This window comes from Manis pentadactyla, chromosome 19 (genome assembly GCF_030020395.1).
Source record: "Manis pentadactyla isolate mManPen7 chromosome 19, mManPen7.hap1, whole genome shotgun sequence".
NCBI lineage: Eukaryota > Metazoa > Chordata > Mammalia > Pholidota > Manidae > Manis > Manis pentadactyla.
Genome location: NC_080037.1, coordinates 14,106,943 through 14,131,747, shown reverse-complemented (window position 1 = coordinate 14,131,747; position 24,805 = coordinate 14,106,943). Strand labels below are relative to the sequence as shown.

The 24,805-nt window shown below is 33.2% G+C and overlaps 1 protein-coding gene across 11 annotated transcripts in view; it reads left to right on the top strand.

Moving 5' to 3' along the window:
• Positions 1-24,805, top strand: part of MARK1 (microtubule affinity regulating kinase 1) — a 140,387-nt gene that overhangs the window by 72,829 nt on the left and 42,753 nt on the right. For 10 of the 11 annotated variants that reach the window (XM_036932180.2, XM_036932200.2, XM_036932190.2 and 7 more), the window contains 6 exons: positions 1,509-1,712; positions 2,917-2,970; positions 13,560-13,608; positions 14,516-14,581; positions 18,343-18,413; positions 23,112-23,168. In XM_036932180.2, the coding sequence (XP_036788075.1) occupies positions 1,509-1,712; positions 2,917-2,970; positions 13,560-13,608; positions 14,516-14,581; positions 18,343-18,413; positions 23,112-23,168 (501 nt within the window). Of the gene's footprint in view, positions 1-1,508; positions 1,713-2,916; positions 2,971-4,373; positions 7,950-13,559; positions 13,609-14,515; positions 14,582-18,342; positions 18,414-23,111; positions 23,169-24,805 lie in introns of those variants that run through there. The other variant, XM_036932242.2, reaches the window with a different exon arrangement.

Sequence of the window (24,805 nt, the reverse complement as noted above, 5' to 3'; positions counted from 1 at the left end):
ATTTATTGCAACAGTGTTCAAACATTGGCATGCTTTGGAATCACCTGGAAGACTTGTTAAAATACAGATTGCTGGATCCTGTCACCAGAGTTTCTTAGTAGGTCAGGAATAGGGCCAGAGATGTGCATTTCTAACAAGTTCCCAGATAATGCTGGTAGTGCTGGTCCAGGGACATCACTTAGGGAACTATAGAGTTTTCAAGTCATTTTTATGTATCTGGCACTCTGCAATGTGGTGAGTATAGGAAGATGAAAAGAAAACATCCCTGTTCTCCAATTGCTAATGGTAGGGTGGTGGAGACAGAGAAGTAAGTGTATAATCACAGTGCAATGGAATGCATACTGGGATACATGGAAATATTGATGCTATAAGAAGACACAAAAGGGGCACTAACTTATTGAATGAGGCCAGAGGCTTCAGGATGTATAAGATATAGATAAAACTTTTTTAGTCCTGATCTGAATTTTTAAAAATTGGAAAATAGTAACAAATAGCATGATCTTGAGTCTTGCTTTGCATGAGACTGGTAAGTGGATTAATCTTTAGTATTGTGTTTAAGAAATTACTGACCAAAAATTTTTAGACAACCTATTGGTTGTATAGGCAGGACAACATAAGTCTGAATTAATTACTTTGCAAATAAAAATATCCCTTTCTTTTGTTAATTCTTCTCATCTTCAGCTATTTTTAAGAAGCTAATTAGAGTAAGATGTCATGTTCATTATCTATGATTCTGTTTTCACAAAAATCTGCTAGAAATTTTACTTATGTCAGAATAAGTAAGGAGCAGGAAAAATCAGAGATGGTGAAGCAGTTCTTTTGGCAGCTTGACCAGTGGCTCTACGTGTTGAGCCAGCAGGTGAACAGAATCAACTATCCATTCCACTCATAGGCTAGTGCATGACCATGAGACAAAGTGGCAGCTTTGCCTCAAAAACAGCACTGAGGAGGAATGCGGGGATATTAGGTCATAGATCCAGTCAGGGCTGTGGACCGGCTGTTTGGCCCAGGGTAGCTGAGTAAGGGGGTTGGGCAGGACTTGATTAAAAGTATACCTGAAGTGGGCAGCTGGCTTGTCCACTGACTGAACTGTATGCCCAGCAAATGAAAGAACATGACAACTAGCTGGGCTAATTTAGAGAAAAGACATGTACTTATGAAGTTGTTTGTCCTGGCATTGAAGACATTCTGCCATTTTAATGAAGCAATCCCAGACTGTCGTCATCTCAATCCTTACAGGAATAATGATCTGGGGCTTCTCGCCATCTATTTATATTTTGTAATCATATACCTAAAGGTATACAGAACATTTCATTTTAAATAGTTATATTTCCCCTGACAAAGGGAGCTAAAATCAAGTAGAAATTATAAATAGAATGTTCAGAATTTAAAATTGTGCAGTAGAACATATTTTCATTATTGAAGTTGAATTATTAATGAAAATTATTGTCTTTTTAACTGTCCTGTTTAATGTAATTAACAATGAAGTCTTGTAACCTTTTTCTTAGCATACATCTGTGGATGGATATACTGAACCACATATCCAGCCTACCAAATCAAGTAGCAGACCGAACATCCCTCGGTGTAGAAACTCCATTACGTCAGCAACAGATGAACAGCCTCACATTGGAAATTATCGTTTACAAAAAACAATAGGGAAGGGAAATTTTGCCAAAGTGAAATTGGCAAGACATGTTCTAACTGGTAGAGAGGTAAGTTTTCATGATGCTTGTTAATATTCACTTGGACCTCTCCAGAGTCTTCTTAGAAAGCTTTCTTATAGCTGATACTGGGAATAAATGATAGTTGCAATGTGATAAATGCTGGATGTGTGTGACTGGAACATACATAGATAGAGCTGTATTATGGCACAAGAAGTTGAACTTTTAACATTTAGAAAAGAATCATCCCTCCATATTAGCACCTCTTTTATGGCAGGGGTACTTGCAGAGGAGCTTTTCTCAGACTTCTGTCTTTCATTATAGGGTTTCTGCACACATTTCTAATTACCGTTGCTTCCCAAACCCAGAAACAGAGCTAGGGTGAGTTCTGATTAATTACTGCTTAAGGTAAATTTGGTATAAATGTGTAGAAAGTCACCCATCAGTTCCTACCTATTTAGAGACCACATTATGTTAGTGTTGTTATACAAACATTTTTCTCAGGTGATAAGGTAATTTGGTTTCTAAAATCCTATGTCTTTTAAATCATGTGTATTTATATAGAAAGATTTATATATTTAACAATAATTATTATTAATAATTAACTTACATATTAAAGACTAAAAATAATTAAACATATAGTATTCTGTGATACATAATATTTACTGGACCCAATTAGGACATTGTGAAAAATCATAGCATAATGTTTTTAATAAATTTTTTTTACTCTGTGCATAATGTTATTGTCATGTCTAGCTGAATTTAGTCCTCTCTTCATTTGGACTCCAGGAGCTATTCACACAGGAATTATTCTAGGCAGAGACTTAGAGGACGTTCAGATCCACTTTGTTAGTCTGCTATAAGTAAGCTTGGGTGTCTGATCGAACTACCCATGTACTCATTTTATTCACATGATGCTTACTGAAAGTCCCTCCCCTCTGGTAATTCTAATTTATCAAGATCATGAGTAAAAGATTAAGATACAGATGATTTTTACTTTAAAAGGGGAAACATGGAAGAAATAACAATGAAAGGTTTAATTTCATTGACCCAGAATCAAATCGGTTAAATACTTGGGTCAGTGGAATATATTCTGAGGCTGCCAAATGATCAAAGTTTTACCATCCAATTATTGGAATACAAAGTACCATTAAGTTGTATTTATTTAGGAATGAAACAAAAGATGTTTTCTTTATAAGTTTTTATTTATTTAAATATGTGTTCTCAAATACAGTTTAATGATTCTTCTTTTTAGGTTGCTGTGAAAATAATAGACAAAACTCAGCTAAATCCTACAAGTCTACAAAAGGTAATTATTTTAATAGTAATTAGAATGTGAATTCATTAACTAATATATGCTATTCTATAAAGTCAGTTATCCTAAATTTTCCTATTAGGTAAAAGAATATATTTCATCAATATATGAAGAAAAGACATGATGTAAAACAATATTTATATTTAATATTTTTCAATTTTATTTATAAAGTGGTTGAAAAATATCTACTCAAATGCATGTACCATATGAAAGGAACTTATGTCTTATAATTCAATAGAATAAAATTTGTATCAAATATTTGAAGTATTCAGGATTCTGCTTCATTAAAAATCTATTTATGAGTTAATATAGTCCATTGGTAACTTTGCTTTTATTGCTTCACTTGCTTGTCTTCCTTCCTCCATAAGAACTAGTATTTCAACTAACTTATAGTAAAAAATATGAACATGTCTTCAGAGGGTAAAAATTTAAACAGTTGGGGAAGAAAAAAAGCAGAATGGGGATTGCCCTGGAAAACCTTGTGAAGCTGTTTCATGTTGCTTCCCTAATTACTTATGTGGGAAAATTTCCTCAGATACACATTTTAGTACTTTAAAAATGAAGCAATTATTTTAACATTTATTCCATAAATGTTGTTTGAATATACTGAGATAATATACATTTTGATTTTTATTAGAATATAATGAGATCATGGTTGCAGATATGACATAAATAACTTAGAATTTCTAAAACAAAATCTTAATGCAAGAAATTTTTAGTATGGTATGTTTAATTATACCTGCTGTGACTCTATTAAATTAAAAATTTGGATATGTGATATCAAGGGTTTCCACTTGGCTCAGTACCAGGTAACTCATTTTATTTTATATACTTCTGGGGATCTTTTAAGCAGCCTAGTAATGTTGGAGAAAAGTAAAACAATAAAGCAATTTCTGTCTTTTTATTTACTGAGATTCCTTTTAAATTTGACAGTCAATATAACTGTTCATTACACTGATACTTCTGATCAGTGAGAACATTAAAGGTTTGCTGAGTTGTTTTCTATGAGTATGAGATAATACACCATATGGATATCTTCTGGAAAAAACTTCTAGCACCAGTCTTTCAAGCTAATCATGATGCAGTTGTATGAGTTTAAAAAAAGCATCCTTCCTGGGCAGATGAATTATCCAAAGATGCTATTTTTTTTCCTGGGTTGGAGCCATGGTGGGACAGATTTTTGCCTATCCCTCTGCTAGGAATCCTTTTAAATTGCACAAACTGCCTAACTGTGCCCAGTGGCCTTGTCCATGGCCTACCTGTCTTTTCCACTTTTCCTGGATTAATCTGTGAGTTACTCAGGTAAACAGTGATTTAAGTGACATTTAGAACTACTGTAAGCCTGTTGTACTAGTCAGATATACAGTAATATGATGTCCACTCTGTCTTTCCCAAAGGGGTCCAGAGAAGGTCATGAAACCAAAGCCATGCTTGTTGAAACATGAAAACATGAAGCTGATTGTTACTTTATTTATCTGAATAAGTAAATAATCTACCTGTTGATGACAAGTAATTTCTGTTGTAAATTCTGCTAATCTTGCTGATAGAGTGTTGCTTTTTCAAACAGGCATGTAAAGAACAATGGCAATTTTGTTTTCTTTGATGTATGAAAATAAAAGAAAAGACTGACATTCACTAAATGTAGTCAGTACACTGTGTGTACATTATTGTTTTTAAAATAAGTTTCATTAATGTCCATGGATGTGCTTTCTGTTGAAAGTTTTGGGGAAAAAAAAAAGATCAAGGTTTGATTAGTTCTCATGCATTGTAGAACATTCATCATTTGGCCTTGCCTATGAAATGCCAGTAGCATCTCCTAGACAGTCATATCAAAAATAAATAATGGAATGAGGAAGTAGTCCAATTGTTTTCCTTAGCATTGATGGTCAAGTTCTATTGGTAAAAAACAGCAAATATGCTCCCCATGTCATAGGTATGCTTATTTAAAAGGCAGATAATGATAGCACATATATTTGAAATAAGGATTCATTTCAATCTCCAAAAGTGTTTGGTTAAATCTTTTTCTGGACTTGAATTTAAGCTGATATTCCTCCTTTATTCTCTTCTGTGTGTAACATATTTATGCGAAATAATATTTTCCTTTGCCAAGATCAGTGATAGATAAAAATAATCTAAATTTGATATCCATACTGTTTGAAACTTCTACAATGTGAAGTTCTTAAAAACAAGCTTGATCTTTGGAATTGTTTGGCTTTAACATTGTTTACATAATATGCTCATATTGTTTGTGTTATGTATTTTGAATTAACGGAATTCAATTTCACAAGTTTCCATAGTTCAAAAACTGTTTGAGGTAGATGCTATATTTACTTCCTCTTTGGACCGTAAGTCCCACCGCATAATTTCATGTTTTTTGGGGTAAGGTCTTTGAACTCTACTAGTGTTTCCTGGGGCTCTTTTAAGCAGCCGAGTAATGTTGGAGGAAAAGTAAAACAATGAAGCAATTTTGTTCATAGTTCGTCTTCTTAAAATGTAAGATTAATTACCATTTTCTCAGAAATTCCACTAGGTTTTGAAATTTGGACATTTTAGCTTATACACAGATGAAAAAGTTTGTGTTGGTCTGTCTTAGCTCATATTCCCCAGGGTGAAATTTATCTTATGTGTGTTGTTTATTAATTTGCATTTTGCATTGTTTTACTGTGTTGTATTATATTCCTAATATACAAAAATAGCTCAGTGGTTTAGAAGGGATTTGCTGAGTAGTAAAAAGTAGAAACAAGACTATTAACAACTCAGAATTATGTCATTAAACAATGAAGAGGAGCGCTGCATTAGAGTTACACAGAATGCAAATCTCTGTGCTAGGACAGCGATTTTAGACAAGCCAAGGGAAGCATAAATAAATTTCAATAGTTTGTATCTGAATATTAGACTTATTAAATGAATCATCCATTTATTACAAGTGTCTGGTGTGTTACTTATTATATATGTATAAGATGTTATCAAATGGTGACCCAACCCATTTAAACTTTGGTAAGTTTTCAGATAAAGCCCAGAGTCCTCTCTGGTGAGCTAGTTAAGTTTTCCAGGACATCTGCGAAATAATCTTTATTGTGTTGATGAATTTGGTCACAAAAGGTAGAGAAGTGGACAGAAACATAGAAACAATATTCAGAATTCAGTTTCTTTTAGCAAATTATCAAGAAACCAAACTTGTAAAACCAATCAAAATTGTTGACAAATATTTTGATCAAGGAGAATGCAGAAGAAGCTCTTTGGCAAGATTCCTTAACTAATATTTCTGTTGGACATACATTGAAATATCAATTACTCTCACGTATACATTTTTCTTTACAGCTGAACAAAATCACTTATGTGTTGAGTACTTCTTCCTTACAGTTTTTATGTGTGTGGATCATTGTAATGAAGGAAAAGTCCTGACCAATTCTTCTGAGTGTCAGTGAAAACGTCAGTGACAAGTCTGAGCTGGGCTATAGATTGCACAAGTCTGAATTAGTAATAATGACACTACAGGAGAGCCTTTTTTTTTTAAATTCTGCAAGGAATGGTACTAGCATGTGAATAATTAGAAGATTATCCCCAATGCCCACTCACTCATGACTTCCTTCTCCATGAAGTCAGTGGTCAGCAACACACCTCTGATTGTGATGCGGTTTTGAAAAAAGTACTGAAAACAGGTTATCATAAAATCATGGCTATTAAAAGATGTCTCTTTTGTATACAGTGTGAAGAATGGGTGGGCATTCTATATTTCACACCGAAATAATGTATTTACAGGGAGAAGGTGTTCAAACAAGTTTCTTTTAAAAGGTGGTGTCAGTAATGTTTATGTCTAACTAAAGTATTAACAGTTTAAATGTGGATATAACCAGATTTTCTGGAAAAAAACAAAAACAGTGTTTCAAGCATTTCACTGACCAAAAAATGGACTTTTCTAAACCTTTGGCCCTCTTTAATTATTGGGCAAAGGGCCCAGTGAAATATTATTGGATATGTTTAACATATAAATGCTACATCCAAATATGAAAAGTACCTTCCAGAGCAAGCATATCAAAAGAGTATATTAAGAGTCTGTTTGCAGTTATCCCTCAAATTGAAATTTCCAGTCTTCAGCAAATAAGAATCTGAGAGCTGTATGTAATCTTCAGGGGGAAATATCTTTGTAAGGTAATAAGCTGAATGTCTCTGACACATCACCTAATGTGGGTTCTTTCCCCCATTCTGTGACTGTGACTAGTTTAGTAGAAATAAAAAGTAAAACAGGAAACATGAGCAACTTCTTCATAAACATATCTCCCTGGGCAAGGGAAACAAAAGCAAAAATGAACAAGTGGGACTATATCAAACTAAAAAGCTTCTGTATAGCAAAGGACACCATCAGTAGAACAAAAAGGCGTCCTGCAGTATGGGAGAATTTCATAAATGACATGTCCGATAAGGGGTTGACATCCAAATTAAATAAAGAGCTCATGCACCTCAACAAACAAAAAGAAAATAAGCCAATTAAAAAATGGGCAGAGGAGCTGAACAGACAGTTCTCCAAAGAAGAAATTCATATGGCCAATAGGCACATGAAAAGATGCTCCAAATTGCTAATCATCAGACAAATGCAAATTAAAACCACAATGAGATATCACCTCACATCAGGTAGAATGGCCAACATCCAAAAGACAAACAACAACAAATGTTGGCGAGGATGTGGAGAAAGGGGAACCCTCCTACACTGCTGGTGGGAATGTAAACTAGCTCAACCTTGTGGAAAGTAGTATGGAGGTTCCTCAAAAAACTAAAAATAGAAATACCATTTGATCCAGGAATTCCACTCCTAAGAATTTACCCTAAGAATGCAGGAGCCCAGTTTGAAAAAGACATATGCACCCCTATGTTTATTGCTGCACTATTTACAATGGCCAAGAAATGGAAGCAACCTAAGTGTCCATCAGTAGATGAATGGATAAAGAAGATGTGGTACATACACACAATGGAATATCATTCAACCATAAGAAGAAAACAAATCCTACTATTTGCAACAACATGGATGGAGCTAGAGGGTATTATGCTCAGTGAAATAAGCCAGGCGGAGAAAGATGATTTCACTCATCTGTGGAGTATAAGAATAAAGCAAAAACTGAAGGAACAAAACAGCAGCAGACTCACAGAACCCAAGAATGGACTAACAATTACCAAAGGGAAAGGGACTGGGGAGGATGGGTGGGAAGGGAGGGAGAAGGGGGAAAAAGGGGCATTATGATTAGCACACATAATGTAGGGGGTGGGGGAGACACGGGAAAGGCAGTATATACAAAGGGAAGTAATGATTCTATAGCATCTTACTACGCTGATGGACAGTGACTGTAATGGTGTATGTCAGGGGGACTTGATAATAGGGGGAGTCTAGTAACCATAATGTTCAAGTAATTGTACATTAACGATATCAAAATTATTTTAAAAAAGTAAAATGGAAAATCAGAAATTAGAACTGTCTTATGGTTTAAGCTAAGTGCCCTTTGAGCCAAATATGTATGTTCATTAGTTAATACTTAATCTAACCAAAATTTTTGAAAGAAGATTATATTTCTCCTTATATATTCCTCTGCCTTTTAGGCTCCTCCTTTTCTGTTTCTTTTAAATAGAGTCATTGTCCTTTTTCTTGGCCACTCAATGTTGGAGTTGCACAAAGCTCGGTCCTAGGACTTCTCTTTCTCTATTCTCTTCCTAAGCTGTCTCATAGGTAATCGCGGTTATCAGCTATAAGCAGACTCACAAATATATGTCTTCAGCTCTGCTCTCCCTAAATTTGCTTATAGTCTCTCAAAGATAGCCCAGAGTCTTTATGTCCAAAGCGGAACTCATGATCTTTGTCCCACTTACTCAGTACCGTGCCATCTTGTCCTCTGCCAGTGTCCTCTCACAGTGAATGACGTCGTCCCCAAATTGTACGAGCTGGAAAACTCAGAACTATCCTTATCCTTGACTCCTCCCTCTTCCTTATTCTCACCATCTAATTTCATCCTTGAGTTGTGCTGATTTTATTTCTCTTGAGAATATGTGCTTTTATCTTTTTCCATCACACTGCTCTTGATAAAGCTATAGTTCTCTCTCCCATGGACTACCCCAGTAGCCTTCTGACTTGTCCTTCTGCAACCACCTTATATCCCTAAACACATGCGCGCACACACACACACACACACACACACACACACAGTTTAAAAAGTCATCAAGAATGCAAAATACATCTCTTTTTTTTATTATGCCAGCCTCTTATGTAAATTTTTAGATTATTGCATTTTTTGTAGTCCAGAAGTGAAATTTGTTGACGTGGTTCACAAGGCCCTATCTTCCTCTTCCACCTCATGGTCTACCAACTCCCCTGGCCTCTTGCCCCTCTCCATGTCTCCTACCCCTTCAACTTCAGTGTCTTTCTTTCATCTGCTCCTGCACGTACTCTTTATTCCAGCCACCAGGCCTTTGCAGCTTTTCATCCAACCCTCTGAGTAAGGCATTTCACCCCCTCTTCCCTTAATTAATCCTTACTCCTCACATTTCAGCCTTAAGAGTCATTTCTTCAGAGAAACCTTTGCTGTTTCCGTAAGTCTTAAATTCCTCTGCCTTCCATAAAATTAAGTACTCATAACGAAGAATTATTCGTAAATAATTGCTTTAGATTTTTTTGTTTTGGTTTGGTTTTGGTAGTAGTTTTGTTTGTTTTTTGTTTTTGATGCTTGTATTCTGCCTCATTTTTAAAACCTCTATTCTAATTACTTGGTCTTTGTTGGCTATAAAGCATACATCTATTTCTATATTCTATATTCTCAAGCAATTACATAAGATTTACTGAAATAGATACAGAGGAAATTTCTCTTGGAAACGGAGGCTAAGAATCTTAAAGTCACCTATGAATTTTAGACTAACCATCTGCCTGTTTTAAAAGTCATATTCTCATTTAGTTATTTGAAGAGTCATACTCCTATTTTTTCTAAATTGGGCAGTGTGTTGACATAGTAAACTAGTCTATTTTTGATTTTTGGATGGGGTTTTCAACGTTTTTCCCATTTTTTTAAAAAAAGGTTTTTTTCTCATGATATTTATTGGACCAAATGTCTTCTAATTTTTTTTTTAAGAAATAAAATGTACAGATATAGTTGAGGCCCTGTGTATCATTTCTTGGCTCTATTCCTATATTTTCCTACTTAGAAATAACTACTATTCTGAATTTGATCTTGCTTATTCTCATCAAAAATTTTTAAAATTTCACTTGTGTTTATCTGTACATAAAATATTACATATTCTTTATTTTTAAATTGGTTCTGCAACTTGCTTCATTTAATATTGTCTTAAAATTTTATAGATGTTAGTCTACATAGCCAGGTCATTTATTCTTACTAATATTATTGTATACCACTGCAAGACTATGCCACAGTTTAACCATTTTTTATTAATAAATATAGGACAGTTTGTTTTTGTTGATAGATATTTAGATTGTACCTGGTATTTTGTGGGTTTTTTTCCTACTCAGTTAACTTTTATGTTTTCTATTGCAAACAGTGCTGCCATGATCATTATTGTGTGTCTTTTTGTGCAGAAATGTAGAATACATCTCTCCTAGTATAATTGCTAGTTGAAAGACATACATACTCAACTTCACTAGATAATGTCAGTATCTTCTTCAAAGTGGTCGTACCAACTTCTGTTAACACTGCGAGATTTCCTTTTACTCCACATTCTTATTGATACTTTACATTATCAGATATCTTAGTTTTTGCCAATCTTATGGATACAAAATGGTATCTTGTTTTAATTTCCATAATTTCTAGTGAGATTTTTCAAATTTAATCTATTTTATGTTCAACATCTTCTCTGAAATTATTTGACTTGGTATCTCAGTTAACATTTACTTACTACTAACTTGAACCCAGAGTTGTCCGAGGCCTTGGGAAAGGCTTAAGCAATATAAAATTGGTACCAGTACATAAGAAATAAAAGTCTTATAATCTATCCATGAAGCTAACACTTTGGGAACGTGGCTCAGCCTATCATTTAATGAGTATTGCCTTTTAATACTTCGCAATGTATAATTGTGAGTTATCAAGTTTGGAAAGTAATACTGAACATTCATTTAATTTTTTTCGGTAGAAAAATATATCTAGTATATATTGATTTAATTATATTCAGATCTCTTTCTGAACTGTTTCATAGGAAGAATGTAAGAAGTTAGCCTAAGTTACTTATACTGCTACTAGCAGTAACTTTATAAGATATTTGATGTCCCCATGAAATGTCTGAAGACCGAAAAAGGATTAAAATCATGCTAAAAATTTAAAAGCTGAAAGTTCAATCTATACGGTTCTGTTAATATAGGCGTGTCATATCAAAAAGCCTTCAATGAGTGGCACCTCAGAGAGAGTCAAAATGAGGACCTACCGGTCTCTTGGAACCGAATGTCACTTTCAGGGTGAAACAAAGCCCACACTTCACATTATGAGTCCAGGTCAAAGATTATAATACAGAGAATTTTTGCTAAGATTACAGTGAAGGCAAAGAAGGGCCCCTGCCCCTCCCCAAACCCAAATCAGAGCAAAATACTTGAAAGGCCAAGAAGGCTGTATTGAAAGGCACAAAAGTACCTGAATGTCACCCTCCTATAAGCCAGTTTACTGTGACTCTGCTGATAGCTTGGAAAAGCCCTTCCAAAGGGAGCAAGCTGAACCACTGCCTCTGTCCGGTTCTCCATGAGGCCCCCCCACCTCAGGATCAAGCAGGTGTGAAGTCCTGTGACACTGCAGAGGTCATGTGAGCAGATCTGGCAGAGAGGAGATGATGCATGCGATGCTCTGGGTATAAATAGAATGGGGATTGTCTAAGCCGTGTCCACTTGGCTTCTTCTAAATTTAACCGATTTTCCCACCATCAAAAAAAACAAATGCAGAAGAAATGGAAGAGATAGGAAGAAACAGGATAGTTGAGAGGTACATTTTGGAAGTAGAGTCAAGAGGTCTTGTTGAAGGGTCTGATATACATATTTTGGTGAGAGCTTGTTGTTAAAGATGATTCTGAAGTCCTTGTAATTAAGGTGTTTTAAATAGGTTTTTCCATTGGTGTGATTTTTTTGAGGCATGTAAGTACATTACATATCTATTTTAAATTGTGTTGAAGTATACATAACATAAGATCTACCATTCTAACCATTTTTAAGTATACAGCTCAGTGGCATCAAATAAATTCACATTGTTGTGTAGTCAGTCATCACCACTTCCATGTCCAGAACATTTTTCATCTTCCCAAACTGAACTCTGTACCTGTTAAACAACAAACCCTATGCCTCTGTTCCCCAAGGCCCTGGCACTACCAGTCTACCTCTGTCTCTATTAATTTGACTACACTCTCCTACGTACCTCCTATGTAAGTGGAATCTTACAGTGTTTGTCTTTTTGTGACTGGTTTATATCTGTTAGCATAATGTTCTCAAGGTTTGTTCATATTATAGTTTGTGTCAGAATCTCCTTTTTAAGGCTGAATAATATTCCATTATATGTATGTACCATTTTGTTTACCATTTATCCTTCAACAGACACTGAACTCTTGAATAATACTACTACTGTGAACATGGGTATAGAGGTATGAGTCACTACTTTCAGTTCTTTGGAGTATATATGCTTTCTCCACATCCTTGCCCACACTTGTTATTTTCTGCTTTTTAAAAAAGAAATGTGAGCATCCTAATGAGTCTGAAGTGATTTCACATGGTGGTTTTGATTTGCAGTTACCTAGTGATTAATGATGTTGATCAGCTTTCCATATTCTTTTTGGCCATTTGTATATATTCCTTGGAGAAATGTCACTTCTGAAAACACCAACTTTCGATTTTACTCTGATAAAATATGTATGTCATAATATAGACTTTTGGGAATATCACCAATTGTTGGGTTTTCTGTTTTTGTGAACTAGATGCTTGGTTTTGAATTTAACACATTTTCAAAGACAACATAGAGGAAAAAGAGCCAAATCATGTTTTTGAAAAATGGGCCTTAATTTTTTTAAAAAGCAAAATAAAAAGACTGAATACTCTTAACATTCATGTTGCAAGTGCTTCTTTTCATTTTATTTTGGTTTTATAGAAAGTGGCAAATATATTTTCATTATTCTTTAATATGACTATAACAAAAATGCTACAGGAAATAGTTTGTTTCCTTTTCAAATTTTTTAAGTAGGTTATATCATTTAATCTTTTATAAAGTTTCTGATCAACCAGTAGAGATGACTAGAATTAGACCCCTCAAAAGAACATTGCTTTTAGATAGAAACCATGTGAAGGATCATTTTGTTTCATTTCTGCAGTATTTTTCTTTTATTCCTAGTAATGAGTAATTGAATAAAAATTTAAGTTTTGTTGCATATGGTATATTCACACACACACATGCACACACCCTGCTTGAGTTCATCTAGTTAACAACTGCCTTGGAAGCCAGGCCTTGCCAAGTTAGAGTTGAGACTGAGAAATCTTATTCTTAGTTCATTACCAGACTCCTGTAGTGTCTTGTAAGCAGATTAATTTCTTCAAATGGATGTTTTTACAGAAATATGTCTCTTTTATTTAACAGCTGTTTCGAGAAGTACGAATAATGAAGATACTGAATCATCCTAACATAGGTATGAAATGTACACATACAATTAATGATCAAGTATTGTCCTTCATTTGAGGCTTTTTAAAAATATACTATCTTAATGACATTTTATATGAAAAGAAGAGTAATTACCGAGTTTGAGAACCTGAGAAAGATACTTTAGGTAAAAATAGATTACAGAGAAGTTAATTGAAGGCTACAAATTGCTGTTTTCTACTAGCTTGCTGTCTTCTGCTTTCCACTAAAATAATATATACAACTTGGAGTTAAGACATACAAATATTTTTTTGAATCTCCTTATTAAATCGCTCTAGAGATTGCATGCCCTTTAGGTGTTTGTAAAAAAATCAGTTGCAGGTAATGTGATAATAGCATTTGTGTTTGATCATAGTTTCAGGCAAAATAACAAATTTGAATTTGAAGGAAAATAAAGAGTTTATTTCAATTTTAGTGAATTTCTTTACATCCTGGTTTTCCCCTATATTTACAAATAAATTTATTGATTACATATACTATACAAAGTCATTAAATTAAAAAAGTAAAAAAGTAATTCTTTTAATTCTTTTTTAAAATCTTTATTAATTCTTAAAGATTTAAGAATTTTATATTTATTGGAGATACTAATGTTATTATTTGTGGTGTAAAGATTTTTCCTTTTCATTATTGTCATTCTAATTAGAAAAGCAATGATTTTTTAATCCCCGAAACTTAACTCTCTTTTGACCCAGCAGTTGTTTCCATATCACTTCATGGTAAGTAGTTTTCTCTCATTGTAGTAATAATCCTTGAGAGTTTTAAATTTCAAATTGTAATTAATAATTTTTAGTAAATACTCAAATTTTCCCCTGGTTTAGTGTTCCCTTAAATTATCTTCAAGCATATCCAATATGTGCTAACAATTATAGAATTATATCTCTAATTTCTTTTTTCAGTAAAATTGTTTGAAGTTATTGAAACAGAGAAGACCCTCTACTTAGTCATGGAATATGCGAGTGGGGGTAAGAATGAGGGAATTGCAAAATTATCTGTGATGAGTCATGTAGAATTGTTAACACCTAAAGCTTCATTATAACATTTATGCTTTCTTTGTGAATGAATCTAATTAATTAACTTAAAATGTTTTAAAATTATGTCTTGAGGAAAATTCAGTGTTTTCAAGACCTATTGACCCTACTACATCTAAAAGTTGAATTTTTGGCTTATTTAAAAATTATTCAGGAACATTTTTCAAAACTCTCAATCTGTTTAGATTATCAACTAATTGTTATCTATGAATGTTTTGATTTTCTTATCTAAATATTAAATCATATGATTAGGTGCTTTTGGCTATAAGCAGGAAATCTCAAATTCAGAATGTATTCAATAAAAAGTTTATAGTAAAAGCATATTCCAGGCCAGATGTTTATTTCACTGATTGTTTTATAGGACAGATTTTCAATATACATAGATTTTTCAAGATTAATCCATGAACTATTTCAACTTAAACAAATTCAATTTATAACAGTTTTGTAAGTTAGAAGACTGAATTGACAGTTAAGTAGTAAGGTACATTTGTAGTAGAATGTAATATATATTTTGACTACATAGTGTCAAAAACAGGAATGATTTTTAAATGCTGATGTATTATAGAAAATTGTTTTCATTTCCTGCATTTTATCTCAAATGAGAAATACATTGGCTCAAAATCACTATTCTGTTAGGCATAGGACTTTCTCAAACATGTTTAAAATTTATGGAGTTAAAACATTTAATAAGTAAAATAATGCTTGAAATTTTTTAAAGCTTAGAGAATTTAAACAATTGAAAAAGTGATAGCAGTTGAAATTATTTAAACCACTTAGGCCAACTTTTTTGCTAATCAGAAAAATTCAGAGTTGAATTTAGTATATCCCTTTAGCTAATAAAGTACATAGATTTTTATGATGATTCAGATTTTATGTTACTAGAATAAAGAGGATTTAAATTATGCATCTAAATTATGTATTTTTATTCTGTCTCTTAGATTTCTAAAACTTTTTACTACAAATATTAAACATTTTTAATTGCTTTCTCAGTTTTATATGCAGACTGCAAGTTTTAGTAGATTTGGGTTTTTGCATAGCTTTCTTTTATCCTGAAAGTATTTCAATTTAAGTTTTTTCTAACTTAACCTGAAAACCTATGACATTAATGTTATAGGATTTAAAAAATATATTAATATAGCCATATAAATTTGCATAAAATGTAAATCTATAATAAAATTAATGAACATAAAAATACCACATAATGGAATATTTCTCTGTTTTTCTACCCTTTAGTTTTATATAACAATTTGTCAGTGTTGGAACCCCGAGTGTTATTTTCAACTCAGTTAGACTATTTTTCCTTTTAGTGATCTAAAGTTTAGAAAAAGAGGCTTGACATGCTCTGATATGAGAAATTATATAGACTATTAAAAATCTGTGGGTACTATACTATTTTTATGAAGGTCTACCACAAGGCTGTGTTAATATGTATACTGTTTTAACAACTAATGGTAAGTACAGTCAACTCTCTATTGGTGTAAATGAAGTGGAGCAATGGCTGGGGTAATAGCACATCGGGTCATCACTGCTCTTCTCCTGTAGCATAGTCAGGAGGGGGTGCTGGGGTGTAGGTAGAGAGATGTGTACTGGAATTCAGCAGAGCTAGGTGGTCCCTCATTCAATTCTGATCCCTAGTGATGGGTTATCTTTGGGTCTTGCCAGTCAGTAAACCTCTAACAAAATCATCATGGCTCTGTGGCAGTAAATCTAGAATCATTTTCTTGCCTTTTAAGTCTATGTATACCAAGGTAACTTTTATAGTAAACACTTAATATTTTCCCTCTGAAACTTCTAGATACTTTAGGATTCAATCTGACATGCACACTAGAAATCTAGCATGAGCAAGAGTTCAGTCAGGCAACCGCTTCTTTCCCAGGAGTTGATCAGTTAATTCTGGTTCACTAATGAGCAAAGATTTTCAGTCATTACGTAGGCAGGGAATGCCTTTATGATCTGAACCAAGTTTAGTCCAAAAGAGCCTCTCAGAGTGGGTGTTCGGGCTACTCTGGAGCAGTGTGTTTATTCTTTCTTCTGTTCATGAAAACAATATTTAATGTTTACTGAGTGCTAGATAATATTCTAGGTGCTGGGAACACATGGGTAAGCAAAGACAAAGTCTTAGCCCTCAAGAAGATTACATTCTAGTTGGGGAAGCAAATCATTAATGACCAACTTATAACAAATGAAGGTCTGGGTCATTTAAATATCTGGAGTATGGGCGTTCCAGGCAGAATTTAAAGAGTCTAAATTTTTCATCTCTTGCATATATCTTTCCTAGCCTAAACTCACATATCTAGGATTAACTACTGTGATGGGTCAGCTAGAGCATCCATTTCTGTGTCTTCATCATCCCATTCAGTCACTTGAATATGCTTGATATAATGTGCTGCCTTGACATTGTAGATGTATTAGTTTCATCTGACGTACATCTTTACATATTTCATTTTTAATATTTATGTCCTAGAATTGATGCTGTATATATGTAATTGTCTATTTACCTAGACACAAATATATAATTTATTGAGTGCTTACTATTTGCCAGTCACTGTGCTAATTAATTAAGCACATGCTTTATTTTGATTTAATCTTCACAACAGCCATGTTGAGATAGGCAATAGATAGAAACTGAGTCTTAATGAGGTTAAGAAATCTTCCTAAGGTCTCCCGACATCTACTAAGGTCTGAACCAGAGTTTATACCAAAATTGGTTTGATTCAAAACCCGGAGTTTTTAACCTTTTTGCTATACTTTACAAGAATTCTTTAAGCCATTTTGTAAGTTTTCAACATATATGTATATCTATATGGCATAAGTTATGAGGACACAAAAAATGAGTTTCTCCCTTACAGTGAAATATTTTAATAGGTTAACAGGATATTAATTTACTTTTAAAAATTAATTAGAGGGAAGAAAAAAATGAAATAAGCTACAGACATGTAAAGTAATGGATCTAGTAGCAATCTTCCTAAGTTTTTAGTTATCTTTAACTTACTTCAACAGGTATGTATTGTCTGTCCACTTTGTGTTCTGTCATGGGGATAGAGATGTAACTAAAGTACAGACGTAATGGATATGATGGTGGTGGTCAAGTAGTTTGCAGTTCATTGAGTACTAGGAGATGCACACAAGGATGCTTTAATTCTATATAATTAGTAAAGTGCCAAAACAGAGAAATGAGAATAGTGAGACTAAGCATAATTAGAGTATAGGAAGGAAAAGGAAGAAAACCTGGATGGAAGCCGTGAGATGGAGTTTGACCAAGACTGAGTGATGAGTAGATTTTAAAAGAGAGAGATCCAACATAATATGACTTTTGTTATTTTGTTTAAAATGTCAGCCCCAAATACAAAGCCAGATGTAAATTTTGATTGCCCTTGCTGTGGCTTCCTCTTATTAGAATGGATAATAAAGAGTTGACTGTATTTTCATGTAAGACTTGAAAGCAGAAAGCAAGTTTTCTTGGTTATGTTTTTTGACTAATTTTTTAGAGTTTTGGTATATCATAAGCTGCTATAGATAATTATAACTTTTTTCCTTTTTTTTCTATTGATATAATAATTTTTATTTACATAAAACAATCTAAAATTGTTGCCCAAAAGCTTCTTTAAAAAACAAGGCAAAACTTGACATTGCATATATTGTTAACTGAAAAGTCTCTTGTTTATTTTACTGCCTGCTTTACCTTTCTGATTCAGGTGAAGTTTTTGATTACTTAGTTGCCCATGGAAGAATGAAAGAAAAAGAGGCCCGTGCAAAGTTTAGGCAGGTATGGAAAGTAGTTTTCAACTTTGTTTTGCTGATATTTTTAGTGATATACAGTGGATGATGTCATAAACTGTACTTCAGAATAAATGGTATTTTAAAAAGAAAACTTCCTGCTTCCTTATTCTTTTTAAGACTGGAAAGCTGAAAAAGATATCTGTTCTTCCTAAATTTAAATTTAAAATAGTTGCAAATGGTTATTTTTAGGTGATCATAAATAGTGAAATGTTTATACTTGAGACTCATTAACTCTTTGATAGTCTTAGAAATATAGACCAGACTAAGATAGAAAAGAAGTATTTAATCCTTTATCCATTAATTACCAAATATTAGCTTAATGTGTACAGTATATATGTATACTGTTTAAAGCAGTTATTGTGTTTTCTTTTATAATTAAAGATGTCTTTGGTGTTAGAACTCATTTTTATAGATGTTTAAAGACTGTGGTCAATTTTATTAAGTCAAGTAGGCAAGGAACCTTGCAAATGTGACAGAAGGTTATGGTAAGATATTTATATTTCAAGTTCAACTTGAATATGACTCGTTAAAAAAGTAATAAAATAGTAAAAAGTAATATAAGTTCATCTAGTATTTTTAATTTTTAGGAGTGAAGTGATAGAAGTTGGCTTACTTTATAAATTACTGTAGAAATGACAAATTAATAAATTGTTAATTGTTCACAAAATTTGCTGAAGTAAAGTTTCAGCAAACAGCTTAATATTTCCCAAAGTTTACTTCTGTGAATTTAAAATAATTTCATTTAAAAGTAGTTCAGTACCTCTTTTGGAAGCATGAATACTGATTCTACAGTCAAAGGGATCCTGTAATCAGTAAGTTTAGGAGACACTGAGTACTGATACAACATCTTCCTCTGAGAGAGTTGTTGTGTATGTTGACGTATAAACCACCAAAGAAGTCCTGAAGGAGAGGGAAGAAAAAACCTGTTCAACCTTTATTCGACATAGCATTCTCCAAATTAATCATAGAATGAATTTGTTTTGTGATACCTCTGTTATTAATGTTTCACAAAATCATTACTTTTTGGGACACAATTTGGGAAATGCTTTATAGCAAAGACATGCATAGCCCCTTTATTTAGGAGAGATTCCTAGAGGTATTCATCTTAAAATAGCTGAAATCCAAAGACAACTGCTAATGAGGAAGCAGCAGTGAGAACCTGGTGTCCAGCCCCACACTGTGAAATTTTTTCCCATCCCAGGATGGAAATCCAGGCTGACCTTAAGTAAAGCTGTCATCATCACTTTGAATATCATTGTTCTCTCAATATCAGTCACAGCAGTTTTAGTCAGTAACTGACCAGCACGAAAATTCCAGTTGGCATTAAATATTTTCACTGGGGTCTTAATGTGTATTGTAAAGGCTATTACTACTCACTCTTGGGCTTTTTAGTCATCTGGTTTTATTTCTTTTTTGAAAATTTACTGTGTGTAGAAAATTGTACCAGGTACCAAATGGAGTAAGAGAAGGTGAAAATGCCTGCTATTTTAAAGAGTTTGCCCATCTTTACTGAGGGGTGAGAGCAGGATAGGATGCTTGGACACAGTATTTTCATAAAGATCCAAAAAAATTACCAATTGGTTTTTTTTAAAACAAAGTCTGAATTATTTTGAAATCTGCCTCTTATTCTTTATGTTACATAGGTTGAGTATCAAATAAATGCTATTTAAAATGTAAAACAATAGCTAATATTTCCTTTATAATTGTTTATTATAAATATGAAATGTATTTACTATTTGTGTCTTCCCCTCAAGTTAAAAAGATAACTGACTCACATTTTAAAAAACCAGGAATACACACACACATACACATACACATACACGCACACCTATTTTGTGGTTACTGGACAAAAGGTTGTATTTTTTTAAAATCTGTTTTTGAGGAACTAATATTTCTTTTAATATTTAACTAAAACTCTTAAGGAATTAATAAATGGACATTTAATTTTGTTTGCTGTGTCATGAAGTTACTTTAAGTTCTTTTCACAGTGAAGGAATGTTCTATATTAGCAAGGATTACATGGATATGTCCTTGGCTCTACAATTAGAAAACTGCAAAGACCTAGGATAGTTTAAGACCACGTTAATGCCATTGACCATACAATGCCTCTGCATTCCTGCAGTTTTGAGGGGTTGGGAGAAAAACATAGTTTTGATTCAACTCTTCCAATATCAAGGCTGTTACTTAAAGCTTAAAAATTCTGACCCCCTCATAAGTAAGTTCAAAGCATCCCCATTTGCACCTCACAGCAAAACACTGGCCTGTTTGGTTTTAGGCTAAGTGTAGGGCTAATTGTAAATCATGTTTTCAAGATCCATAACAGAAGGATCAGAGGGAAAGTTCCTACATCCTATTTATGGAGGTACAGAATATTCTGAGATAGGAGAGTCGGACTGTAAAACAATGCAGTAAAACTTGGGCTTGTGGGTGGGGCTTCTTGAAACTGAGTCAGAAGCCAGAGCTACTCTTTCATGGCAAAAGTTGTACCCTCCTGAATAAATATGGTAATACTGTAAAGCAGCATGTTTGACTGTTAGAAGTCAGGGGCCATAGAGTTTGGGGAGAATGAATTCTTAATACAGAGCATTCTCTTTAATTACCTTTCCATTCTTAAGACTTTAAGGCTGAGATTTTTATTCTGGAAATTCTTATGAAACTGCTTTCATAGAGATCATTCTTTATAATGTGAAATGCATGCTTGGTAACCAAATCATTATCTGTAACATGCCTTCTTAGCTGTTATCCAGATGGAATGACTTGAAAAAGGTAGTACCATTATCAGCAAATTTCTGTCATCCATGATAGAAAAATTAGCCTTATAATATGAATATACAATAGCCTATATAGTATGTTTGGGAAAATCTATTAGTATTTACATATAAATATATATGTTTCTTGGCTAATGAATATATTTTAGTGAAAATTGGATGGATATTAGACTTTTGAAATGTATTGCTCAAGAAAACGAATACTACCACGATTCATTGTTAAGATTTTGTTGTTTTTTGGTAACTCATACTTGAAATTGATTGTAATCATTCGCAATTGTTCTGCTCAAAAACATTTAGTGAGTGTGTAGTACCTGCTTAATTTGGAATTCAGAGACTTTTACCTGTCTGTCAAGGTCTAACCCCACTATTACCGTGTTCCTACCTGCTTTTCAGATGCACTGTCTTGCCTCAACATCAGTGCCTTTCACCACATTACTCTTACCTCCCCATCACCAAACCTCTACATTTTAAAATACTACCATCCTTCAAAGATCAAATACCATCTATTCCAGGAAGTAAATGAAATTATTTTATAATCTAACCAACTGAAATTATTTTATATGATTCCCTCACTTCTTCATACCTTTCCCTCTGTGATCTCGCCTTCATAGTTACTCATATGCATGTTATATACACGTGCTCTCCTCCTGCTCAAACTGTAGTGCTCATTTTTATATTTCCCTAGCAACCAGCACATTTTCTTGCACATAGAAGGTACTCAATAAACTTGAATCAAAGTTAACTTAATTGAATTTCGAATTACTTGTGTGTTGATTTTGTTTGAATTTGTCTTTCAACCATTTTAGTGTACATTAGATTAATTTTATAATCCTGAACTTCCCATTTCATTTCTATTTTGAACTTCTTTTTATAAACCCATATTTCTCAGCATGGTCATACTTCAGACCATCTGTAGACTTTAAAAAAATGGCTTTTCTGTCTCATTTTTAAGTGCCTAACTAATACTCAACACTTGTGCTGTATTTACATTTAACTGAATCTATAGAGTTAAATGTTCTGCTATGCATTGAAATGGTCATCATCCTATACATTAAATATAATTTCTTGACTGCTATCAGATTCTCTCAATTTATGTATTTCATGTGGTAAATGACTATCATAGAATTGTTTATAACCCATTTTTTCATTTGTATCTTTGACTCTTACTGTTGAGTTCCTCCCTGTTTAGTAGCCCTTGTCCCCAAAGAGCCCTATGTAATGTTGAAAAATTATGACTGCATATAAAATCCAGTTACAGATATTGAATAAGAATACTTTGCCCTGCTAAATTAATGACCAGTTTAAAGTTAAATTTCAGTATTCCCCCTTTTCTTTTTATAATTGGGTTTTTCTTTTTAAGGCTCAGAAGCTGTCCCATTTCTTTATATATTAATAGACAAATATAGGATATTGCTAAATACTCCCTTATAATTTCTTAGTAAATTAGTCTTACTAAAAAAGCATGCCTTGAACATGTTTGATGATAATTCCTAAAATAGAATTTTGCTTCTTGAACTTGAAACAACTTTCTTTGAATATTGATTCATGTGTGCCAAAGCTCTTATTCCAAATCTGGGTTAAACTCTCTGACCAAAACAACAAATTATACATATTTAATCATATAAACAGAGAAATATAACAACATGTAAAAATATTCAGGGTTTCTGACAAAGAAATATTTTAGAATATTTTAGCAAGAGAGTAATACTTGTCTACATTTTCTGCATTTAAGAGTGAAAGTGTCAGTTACTTAAACTTTTATCACTTCCAAACTAAAGGAACAGTAAAATTATTACATATTACTTTGAAATCCAAGTTGTAATTTATCTAAATTGGAAGTAATAATTGGGACAAAATTGCAATGTTTTTCCCATAAAATAATTTGGAATCTTTTATTCAAATATTTATTTCAGATTGTATCAGCTGTACAGTATTGTCATCAAAAGTGCATTGTTCACCGTGATCTTAAGGTAAGCCACTGAATTTATAACAAGAAATTCTTAATTATTAGCATATATTTTATATTAGAGCTATCTTTTTGGTTGCTTAATTGTGCCAGGCACTACTTAAGGAAATCAGTTTCATTTAATCCTCACAGCAACTTTGTGAAAGGCAATATTTTCACTGAGAAAATGAAGAAAATATGAATGGGAAGTTATCTAGCATTAAAGGCTCCAGGATTTGATCCACCATTAGTAAGCTTGTTTTAATAGATAAATGTAGAACTTTGTCCCCAACTGATTTAATTGATTTAATGTAAAAATGCCTGAGACCCCACTCAGTCAGGAACAAGGTCAGGGTACAAACCCAGGTTTGTCTGATATGCGAGCCAGTGCTCATTCTTTACACTAAAGCTCAAGGAAATAAGGGAAGTTTTTAAATGGTCTTACAAACATCAAATGCATATATATGATTTGTATAAACAGCTATATTTTGGGATAAGAAATGTGTGATAGTCAAATGTTTGTGGCAGCGAACATGGGAGCAGAGATACCTATCTCTTCTACCTACTGATTTCATTTCCATTGGGTATATACCCAGAAAAGGGATTGCTGGGTCATGTTGGTAGTTCTATTTTTAGTTTTTTTGAGGAACCTCCTTACTGTTCTCCATAGAGGCTGTACCAGTTTATAGTCCCACCAGCAGTGTACAAGGATTCACTTTTTTCTACATCCTCACCAACATTCTCTTATATTTTATGTTTTTGATAACAGCCATCCTAACAGGTGGAAAGTGGCATTTCACTGTGGTTTTGATGTACACTTTCTTGATGATTAGTGATGTGGAGCACTTTTTCATGTACCTGTTGACCATTTGTATGTCTTTGGAAAGATGCCTGTTGAGATGCTTTGCCCATTTTTTAATTGGGTTGTTTGGGTTTTTTTTGCTATTGAGTTGCATGAGTTCCCTGTATGTTTTGGACATTAACACTATCAGATAAATAGTTTACAAACATTTTCTCTCAGTTCATGGATTGCCTTTTCATTTTGTTGTTGGTGTCCTTTGCTGTATAGAAGATTTCAGTTTGAATGAAGTCTCACTTGTTTATTTTTGCTTTGATTGCGTGAGCTTTTGGTTTCATATTCAAAAAGTTAATAATACCATATTGAATACTGGAAATTTGCCAAGAGAGTAGATATCAGATGTTCTTGTCACACACACAAAGCTGTTAACTCTTTGAGGAGATGATTTGTGAATTAGTTTGGCTGTTGTAATCATTCCACTGTGTGCATGTACATGAAATCATCGTGTTGGCCTTAAATACATAGTTTTTATTTTAAAAAAGAACAAAAGAAATGGTTGTGGCCAAATAGGTTTTAATGAAGATAGAAAGTCCCTGGGTGAAAATGTTTGTCTTCTTTTTCTTTTTTCTCTCTCCTTCCAAATTTCACTTGTACCTTTCCTTACTTAGGAGTCTGTTTTTCTCTTTACTTCTTTTCCCATTGCCTCTGTCAGTTACTAGCACTAGTTTGTTTTATATTTGAAAATACTGTCTTAAACAGTTGTTGGAAGTCTAACTACATTTTGGCTCCATTTTTCTGAGCTTACAGATTTTCTGCTTCTCCCAATTTTTCTGTTTCTTAGTTTTCTCCCTCAGCTCTTTTAG